This window comes from Mandrillus leucophaeus, unplaced genomic scaffold (assembly GCF_000951045.1).
Source record: "Mandrillus leucophaeus isolate KB7577 unplaced genomic scaffold, Mleu.le_1.0 Scaffold319, whole genome shotgun sequence".
NCBI lineage: Eukaryota > Metazoa > Chordata > Mammalia > Primates > Cercopithecidae > Mandrillus > Mandrillus leucophaeus.
In genome coordinates, this window is record NW_012103354.1 from 401,332 (window position 1) to 411,134 (window position 9,803).

A 9,803-nucleotide genomic window follows, 5' to 3' on the forward strand; every position below is an offset into this window, starting at 1 on the left:
AGATGGAGTCTCGCTTTGTCGCCCAGGCTGGAGTGCAGTGGCCAGATCTCAGCTCACTGCAAGCTCCGCCTCCCGGGTTTACGCCGTTCTCCTGCCTCAGCCTCCGGAGTAGCTGGAACTACAGGCGCCCGCCACCTCGCCTGGCTAGTTTTTTGTATTTTTTAGTAGAGACAGGGTTTCACCGTGTTAGCCAGGATGGTCTCTATCTCCTGACCTCTTGATCCACCCGTCTCGGCCTCCCAAAGTGCTGGGATTACAGGCTTGAGCCACCGCGCCTGGCCTTAATTTTTGTGTTTTTAGTAGAGATGGGGTTTCACCATGTTAATCAGACTCGAACTCCTGACCTCAGGTGATCCACCTGCCTCTGCCTCCGAAACTGCTGGGATTACCGGTGTGAGCCACCACGCATGGTGGAGAAACACTTTTAATAACTATACTACAACTTTTATGTTCAGAAATTTTTGCCTTTACTCTTACTATATCTAAAATCTACTCTTAACAATACAATGCAATACATTGTTGTTGACTAAGTCACCATATTGTCCAATAGATCTCTTGAACTTATTCTTTCTGTCTAACTGAAATTTTGTATCCTTTGACTAAGAAGACTGGCATCTTTAATGTGTTGACTTAGAAAAGACCACATATTGTTAGGAAAGAGGTTCTATGTAGAAGACAATTGACAATGGGAAAGGCATAACCACTGTTCCATTCACCTGAAGACACTGACCAGGCAGCCAGGAATTGTAGATGTGGGTTTTCTAATGGCTCATTCAGCCCCCGTCTGCTGGCTCTGTGCAAGTTACTGTGCTTGGTGTCTTGGGAGTAGATGGGGATGGACTGCCCTGCCCCCTAAAAGCTCAGGAGGCAGAGGCTGCAAGATGGTAAGGATAGAATGCAATCACAGGCGAACCAGCTTTCCTGGTAGAGAGTAGGATAAGCTGATGTCTGGCAGGGAGAAGCAGTCAGGGAAGACATGGGGAGGAGGCGGCGGCAGCATCAAGTGGAGCACTGGAAAGCACCAGTGGGACTTCAGCAGGTGGAGAAAGGCCCCAGAACAGCCTGTGCCTTGGATGCTGCTGGCACTTTAATGATCTGAAGATCTCATCAGAAAGCAGATTCTGATTCTGTAGTCTAAGGGGAGGAAGCAAAGATTCTACATTTCTCACAAGCTCTAAAGGACAAGTCTCTAGAGGACCACAGAGCTGCCTGCCTCTGCTTCCTTGTCCTGTGAAGTGGAGGCCAGCCTGGAAGCAGCAGCACAGGCTTCAGATGCTATTGAACTGAGCGGAGCGGGAGCCCAAGACTGATCTGGCTTTAGGTGCTCGAAACCTTTCTTTGATCACAGGGCCATTAACTCTGCCTTTGGGCCTCCTCCTTCTCCTGAAATCCCCTTTTAAAAGTTCACTTGGTAATTTCCGTCGATATCTATTTGGTTTTATGATCTGTGAACTCTTAGGACATATTGCCAGAATGTTACTTTGGTCCTTCAGAAAAGAATTTATTCTTTTTTCTTTTTTTGAGACGGAATTTCATTCTTGTTGCCCAGGCTGGAGTGCAATGGCGCGATCTCAGCTCACTGCAACCTCCGCCTCCCAGGTTCATGCGATTCTTCTGCCTCAGCCTCCCGAGTAGCTGGGATTACAGACATCCGCCACCACGCCCAGCGAATTTTGTATTTTTAGTAGAGATGGGTTTTCTCCATGTTGTTCAGGCTGGTCTCGAACTCCCAACCTCTGGTGATCCACCCACCTTGGCCTCCCAAAGTACTGGGATTACAGGCGTGAGCCACAGTGCCCAGCCTAGAAATTTATTCTATTATTGGTAGATTTCTTAATGTTTTTTTTAATAAGCTGCCATCTTCTTGTGATCAAGTTCAAAAAATATATTTTTTAAAACCATATGAATTAATGAGGTGGGCCTCTTGTTCCCGCCTAATTGGGGGAAGAGGAGATTATATCAGTCATCATTTTAAAGCCGTCAGGAGTCTCAGTTAACCTGTGTGACTTTAGCAGGAGCCACCAAGGTAACTGCAGATGGCCTAAGTTGGATACCATCAGAATTCTGCTGTTGCAGTGTTTGGGATAATTGTGGTGGAGACCATGAATTAGAAACACACATAGGCAATACCCACTTACTTATTGGTGGCAGGGGAAGACCTAGAAACATCGTAGAGATGTTTCTGCTTCCTCCCAAGGGCCAGCAGTTTACACCCGCGGGCCACATCACACCAGATTGATTTTAGTGTATGTGGTGGGCCTTCACTGTTTACATTAGTAATTTGATCCTTTCATTAAGACCCCTGCACCTATTCTTTGTGTAAGAATTGAAGCAGGTCTGATTTCCGACAGTTACAATGCTGTCCCCAGTATATTGGGGCAGTATATTGTTGTTGTTCAGTGTTATTTAAGCATGGCAGGTACGTATGTCCACAGATGTATACTAAATATATACATACATATATGTTTCCAATTTTCTTCCTAGATCTTGGCCCTGATTGCATTCATCTGTATAGAGACCATCATGGCGTGCTCCCCGTGTGAAGGCCTCTACTTTTTTGAGTTTGTGAGCTGCAGTGCGTTTGTGGTGACTGGCGTCTTGCTGATTATGTTCAGTCTCAACCTGCACATGAGGATCCCCCAGATCAACTGGAACCTGACAGTGAGTACAAGTGGCCACTCTGGCCACGAAAGGATCACGTGCCGGTTGGCTCCAAGGAAAAGTTGGAATCTCTCTAGGTTGTGTTTGGTTCTAGTTCATTTTGATCCTTAAATATTCCATTTAATTCAACTGTGAAATTTTAAATTTCTTTACTGGGTTGAGTAAAACTACAAAATAAGCTAAATCTTAACTAATGGGGGAAACATCGTAACAATTATTTTGGCCACTTTAAATATGTCATTTCAGTTTTGCGATCATCTGAGAAGACTGGTCATGTTGATATTTGGAGAATATGGGAAATAATACGGTGTAGACATTTACATATTTTTCAGACTGCACCTAAAAGCCATTTATAAAAATATTGATTCTGGAAGAATTGAAAATGTGAATGAAAATGCCAATAACTTACAGAGCCTAGGAATTTTTTTTTTTTTTTTCGAGGTGGAATGTCACTCTTGTCGCCCAGGTTGGAGTACAGTGGCATGATCTCGGGCTCACTGCAAGCTCCGCCTCCCAGGTTCACGCCTTTCTCCTACCTCAGCCTCCCGAGTAGCTGGGACTACAGGTGCCTGCCACCATGCCCGGCTGATTTTTTTGTGTTTTTTTAGTAGAGACAGGGTTTCACCGTGTTAGCCAGGATTCGCCTCAGCCTCCCAAAGTGCTGGGATTACAGGCGTGAGCCACGCGCCCAACCTGAGCCTAGGAATATTATTAAATTCAAAGCAGCTAGGAGGACCTGGGGGGTTTGGTGGTTTGATCAGAAAGTCTTGAGTGGAAACTTGCCCTTTTCTCCCCATGGTTTGGGTTCTTAGCCCTGTTTGGCCACCCTTGTTAATCAGACAGGAAGCACAGAGCTGGTCAGTCCTAGACTCCCTTTCCTAGACTGTGTCCTTACTGTGCTGAATGAGAAAGGGATTTTAATATCATTTGGTTTTCTCGATATTTATTTGCAAATTAGCATGTGCAAGAGCTTAAAGGGAGTCAGCCAGGGAAATCCACGTAAGCATCGTCGGCTGCCTCACCCTGCTGTGCCTGTGGGATGAAAATGCCGTGGAAACCTCAGCTGCTGAGGGGGAAGCAGGAGGAGTGTGCCTCAGACCAGCTACCCTTCCCTGAGATCGGGAGCCACACAGAAGCCACACATGGCTCTCTGTGTGGCTGCTGCTGGGCCCATGACAAAGTGTGGGCCCCAAGGAGGAGGCTGGAGCTGCCATCTCCTTGGCAGGGCTGCTCTCCCGGTGTGCCCTGGGTGGGGAAGGTCCTCCTTACAGGTGCTCTCTGGGTTGTCCTACCTGGCACAGACTCCTAAAGGAGGAAAAAGGAGAGCTGCTGATCTAGAAAAGTAGATGTCAGTTAAAAACTTAGCTGTTTTTTGTCTTAGCACCGAAAGCTGAGAAAAATGTGGTGGTATTTTAAATTTAAGCTCTAAAACCTCAAGATAACTAGAAGCATTTTGTCTGAGTTTTTGTGACAGGTTGTAATGTCTCAACTATTTTTAAAATGAGGTTTATGTTATCCATAAGAAAATGCTTACAGAGCATGTAGTAGACAGTTTAAGAGAACTTTGCAAACCTCCCGCAGTTAAAATGCTCATACCATGGATGCAGGGTCAGGGTCAGGGTCAAGGTCAGCATCTTGTTCATTGCTATCCTACTTGCCTGGTGTTCCTGAAGCCTGTCAATAAATACTTGTTGAGTAAGGGGCTGGGCTGTGAAATCCTGCGGGAGGACCTATTTGACAAAGAAGCAGCTGCTGGAAAGGTTAAGATTGGGCCTGTGGCTGGGTGGTGATGTGATCACTTGAGAATACCATCCTGTTCGTTGGGATCCATTCCAGGCTTTCTACTCTTTTGGAGCAGATAAAATCTGTGTGTTTGCCCAACAAAAGGCCATATATATTACATGAACTTGAGGAGATGGTACCTTTTTTTTTTTTTTTTGAGATGGAGTCTTGCTCTGTCGCCTAGGCTGGAGTGTAATGGCGTGATATCGGCTCACTGCAACCTTTGCCTCCTGGGTTCAAGTGATTCTCCTGTCTCAGCCTGCTGAGTAGCTGGGATTACAGGCGTGCACCACCATGCCCAGCTAATTTTTGTATTTTTAGTAGAGACGAGGTTTCGCCACATTGGCCAGGCTGGTCTCCAACTCCTGACCTTAGGTGATCTGCCCACCTCGGCCTCCCAAAGTGCTGAAGTTACAGGTGTGAGCCACTGCGTCCAGCCAAGATGGTACCTATTAAAGGCAGCTCGTGTCCAATGTTCTCTGAGAGGGGTGAAAAAGTGAGCTCCTCAGGGCCCATCTTAGCTCATCAACTCGCTACAGAAGGGTTAGCCTTGGCTGTGTTGTGTTTCTATAACAAGGTGGTGGGAGTATTGGGAGTATTTTTGTCTCCAGCAGAGCCAGCCTGATGGTTAAAATAGGGTATGATTGGTATGGATTTAAAAACACAGGTCATTCCCGGAGCCCAGGTTGACATAAATATGGATGAGAAATGATAAATAAGGAGGACAATGCATAATTTTCTGCAAGCATAATTTGATGGAATTTGAAAGATTCTGTTAATGTCAAGTTTTTGGTTTGGGTTGTGTTTTCTTTTTTGGATGGATTGTGGGACTTGTTCTTTGATATATATATATCTCAGAAAAGTATATATATATATACTTTTTTATTTTTTGAGACGGAGTTTTGCTCTTCTTGCCCAGGCTGGAGTGCAATGGTGCAATCTTGGCTCACCACAACCTCCACCTTCTTGATTCAAATGATTCTCCTGCCTCAGCCTCCCGAGTAGCTGGGATTACAGGCATGCACCACCATGACCAGCTAATTTTTTTGTATTTTTAGTAGAGAGGGGGTTTCTCCATGTTGGTCAGACTGGTCTTGGACTCCCAACCTCAGGTGATCTGCCCGCCTCAACCTCCCAAAGTGCTGGGATTGCAGGCGTGAGCCGCCACGCCTGGTGATATTTGTTTTGCTCTGTGTCCTAGGAGCTCACACACTCACATATTCCACCCCTGTTTACTTTGATTAGTGCCACAGGGCTCCCCTTTCCTCCCCTTCCCTTCTGGGATGTGGTGCTATCTAAAAGGCATGTCTGATCCTCCCCCATCCCAAAAGCCTGCCAGTGGCTCCTACTCAACTGGCCCTAAAGCCCAGGGCCAGCTCAGCCAGACTTCCCTGAAGAGGAGCTCTGCACCTGCCTTCTCTACTTCCCCCTCTCCTAATCTCTCTTTTCTAATCTCTTATTGTCAAATTCTGAAAAAATTATGAAAGTAAATATGGAGTTTAATATACAGTCACCACCTGGGTCAACAAATAGGAGATTGTCAACACCCCAGAAGCTTCCCATGTGTATTTTCCAGCCAAACACACCTCCTGCCCCTTCCCCCAGTCCACCATCCTGACTATGTGGTGGTCTTGCCCAGTTCATCTTCAGCCCATTCCAGTCTGGCGGCATTGAAAGTCCCCTGGTCAGGAGCCTGGGATGGGGCCTCCGTGTTCCTGGATCCTCTGGTTGCTCTTGGGTTCTCACCCTACCCAACGTCCTGGCAGTGTCTGCTATGGGGCTCTCTGTCCCTCCTGCCATACTCTCTCATCTCACATCCTGACCCCCCACACTGTCCTGTTTTTCTTCTTCCGCTTTGGTCACCTTTTCTTAGTGGGATCTGTGGCCCCGGAGACCTCTTAGGCCTCTATCTCAGAACCTAGGCCGGGTGCTGTGGTGGGTTGAGAACAGTTGGCAATCACCCGTAGGGTCCACTGGCTGAGCCCTGAGCCCTTGTGTTTTTTTTTTTTCTGATACCAAATACATTTTCCACACCAAGCTGTTCTGTAATTCTTTGACTCTGACTGGATATTCAACAGTTCCATTCAATTCTGACACTAACTCTCAGGGTTAGCACAGATTCCACAGGTGAGGGCCCAGTCCCACAAGATGGCCCCACTTTAGACACCAGCTGCAAAAGGGGCGCCGAGGCACTTCTGTCTGGCTGAGTACAGATTCGATGGTTTCCTCCGCCCCTCCTCAGGTTCAGTCATTTTCTGCAGTGACTCACAGGACTCAGGAAGGTGCTTTACTTAAACAATCACTGATATGTTTTAAAGGATACAACTCAGGAACAGCCACATGGGAGAGATCCATAGGGTGAGGCCGTCAGATGCAGGAGCCTCCATCCTTATGGAGTCAGAATGAGCTCCACTCAGAAGCTCCCCAGACCCCATCGTTTAGATATTTTTTCTGGAGATTTCACTAGGTAGGCATGACTGATTGGCCATTTGGTGATTGAACTCAATGTCCAGCTCCTCTAACTTCCCTGGAGGTCCAGGGGATGGGGCTGAAAATTCCCACTCTCTAATCACCTGGCTGGCTTTTCTGGCGACCTGCCCTTATCCTGAAGCTGTCTACCACCCTATTCCCACAAAAGTCACTTCATTAGCGTAAACTTGGGTATGATTGAAAGGGACTCATTATGAATAACAAAAGACGCTCATATCACTCACGAGATTCAAAGATTTGATTAAATATTTTTCATTGTAGCACACTCATTCTTTCTGGGACCCAGTTTCCTCATCTATGAAAGTAGAACAAAACTTGTTCATTTTGGATCATAATTTAGAATTCACTGGGAGTGATGTGATTGGCACAGTGACTCCATAGATAGTAGCTGCTACTGTCATCAACATTATAATTATCCCTTTGATCCTGGGGCCGTTCAAGTACAAGTGAGTGCAAAGCGTGGGCCGAGTGCTTGCAAACGTTCTTGTCTCCTGGATGTGTAGGACAGAGGCTAGAGCCAGCCACACAGCACATTGGTTTGAGGGCCAACCAGGATTGCAGTGACAGCCCCAGGCTGATTCTGTGTACAAATATTTCATCTGTTATCAGTTCAGCCTTGATTTGTTTCATGGCCCAGGAACTCAAGTGCTTGATGCTGACTAAGATTTGCAGTATTCCAGTATTGAGCCTTTCAAATTGTGTGAATAATAAGTGCTTATTGTAAACAAAACAAAACAAAACAAAAAACAAACCCCCCAAAACTAGAAGATAATAGGTAATTAAAAAAAAATCATCTGATGACTGAAGAGAAATGAAAACTTTTCCACACAGAAGCTTGTAGGTTCACAGCTACATTATCTGTAATAACCAAAAAGTAGAAATAAATGTGCATCAACTGATGAAGGATAAATAACATGTGGTGTATCTATACAATGGACTATTATTCAGTAATAAAAAGGAATGAGTACTGATACATGCTACAACATGAATAAACCTTAGAACCATTATACTAAATGGAAGAGGCCAGGCACGAAAGACATGTTATATCATTCTATTTGTATGAAATGTCCAGAATATTTGTATGTTTGTGGCAGAGTTCACACACACACACACACACACACACACACACACACACAAATGTCCAGAATAGGCAAATCCATAGAGACAGAAAGCAGATTGGTGGTTGCCTAGGGTTGGGGGAAGAATGAGGAATAACTGCTAATGTGTACGAGGCTGTTTTTGGAGTGCTAAAAACGTTCTAAAATTACATTGTGATTGAATTGTATACTTTAATTGGGTGTATGTTATGGTATGTGAATTATATCTCAATAAAGCTGTTTAAAAATACGCGATATGACCCACTGAAGGGTAACCACTTAAAACACTTGAGTATGAATCCTAAACTGTTCTCTCTAGGCTGTTTTTCGCATATGCATTGTGTTGTAATATGTGAGTGCAGAAAAATAGAACCATTAAAATCATGCATTTTCATTTAAATTATCGTACCTTCCATGTTAAATATACAACAACATCATTATATTTAATGACTGCATAGTGTTCCATTATGGAAATCCCATTTTATTGAACAACTCCCCTATTGAGCACTTTGCGTGCTTCCTTATACTTAGACCTTTTTGCCTTATATCATTTATTTATTTACTTTTTTGGAGACAGAGTCTCATCCTGTCCCCCAGGCTGCAGTGCAGAGGCGAGGTCTTCGTTCACTGCAGCCTCGACCTCCTGGGCTCAAGCAATCCTCCCACCTCAGCCTTCCAAGTAGCTGGGACTACAGGAATGCACTACCATGCCTGGCTAATTTTTTTGAATTTTTTGTAGAGACAGGGTTTTGCCGTGTTTCCCAGGCTGGTCTCGAACTCCTAAGCTCAAACAATCCACCCACTTCAGCCTCCCAAATATTGGGATTACAGGCAGGAGCCACCGTGCCTGGCCCCCAGTATGATTTTTTTTTTTTCCGAGACGGAGTCTCGCTCTGTCTCTCAGGCTGGAGTGCAGTGGCGCGATCTCAGCTCACTGCAATCTTTGTTTCCCAGGTTCAAGTGTTTCCTCTGCCTCAGCCTCCCGAGTAACTGGGTTACAGGCATGTGCCACCACACCCAGCTAATTTTTGTATTTGTTTAGTAGAGACGTGGTCTCGCCATGTTGGCCAGGCTGGTCTAGAATTCCTGATCTCAGGTGATTCGCCTGCCTCGGCCTCCCAAAGTGCTGGGATTACAGGCATGAGCCACCACTCCCAGCCCCCACTATGATATTTAAGATGGATTTCCAACTGTAGGATTCATGGGAAAATGACATGAACCTCTTTAAAACCCTTGATACCTATTGGCAGTGGTTTTCCAGGAAGTTGTGTCATTGAAGCCCTTCTTGTTGGTCTTCTCACTGTCTCCAACACACACGCTTACCCCAGGTGTATAGTCTGCTAGTCCCACAGGTGAATAGTAGTATATGATTGCCAATTTAATTTTCATTTCTTTGGCTATAAGTAAATTTGAATATTTGTTCCTGCTTATTACCCAGTAGTATTCTTTTTCAAATTGCTTACGTATGTCCTTTTCTCACTTTGTTACTTTTTCTCATTAATTTGCAAGAGCTATTTATAAATTAAAGATACTGAACTTTTTTTTTTTTTGGTTTTTTGGTTTTTGAGACGGAGTGTCACTCAGCCACCCAGGCTGGAGTGCAGTGGCGCGATCTTGGCTCATTGCAACCACCGTCTCCTGGGTTCAAGCAATTCTCCTGCCTCGGCCTCTCGAGTAGCTGGGATTACAGGCACCTGCCATCACGCCTGGCTAATTTTTGTATTTTAGTAGAGATGGGATTTCACCATGTTGGCCAGTTTTGTCTTGAACTCC

At 45.2% G+C, this 9,803-nt stretch overlaps 1 protein-coding gene across 1 annotated transcript in view; it reads left to right on the forward strand.

Annotated features, from left to right (window-relative positions):
* Nucleotides 1–2,490: 2,490 nt before the first annotated feature.
* CMTM4 (CKLF-like MARVEL transmembrane domain containing 4) overlaps nucleotides 2,491–9,803 on the forward strand; it is a 29,217-nt gene continuing 21,904 nt past the window's right edge. Inside the window, exon 1 of the mRNA XM_011987879.1 lies at nucleotides 2,491–2,661. Within this exon, the coding sequence (XP_011843269.1) occupies nucleotides 2,524–2,661 (138 nt within the window). The 5' untranslated portion in view covers nucleotides 2,491–2,523. The remainder of the gene's footprint in view (nucleotides 2,662–9,803) is intronic.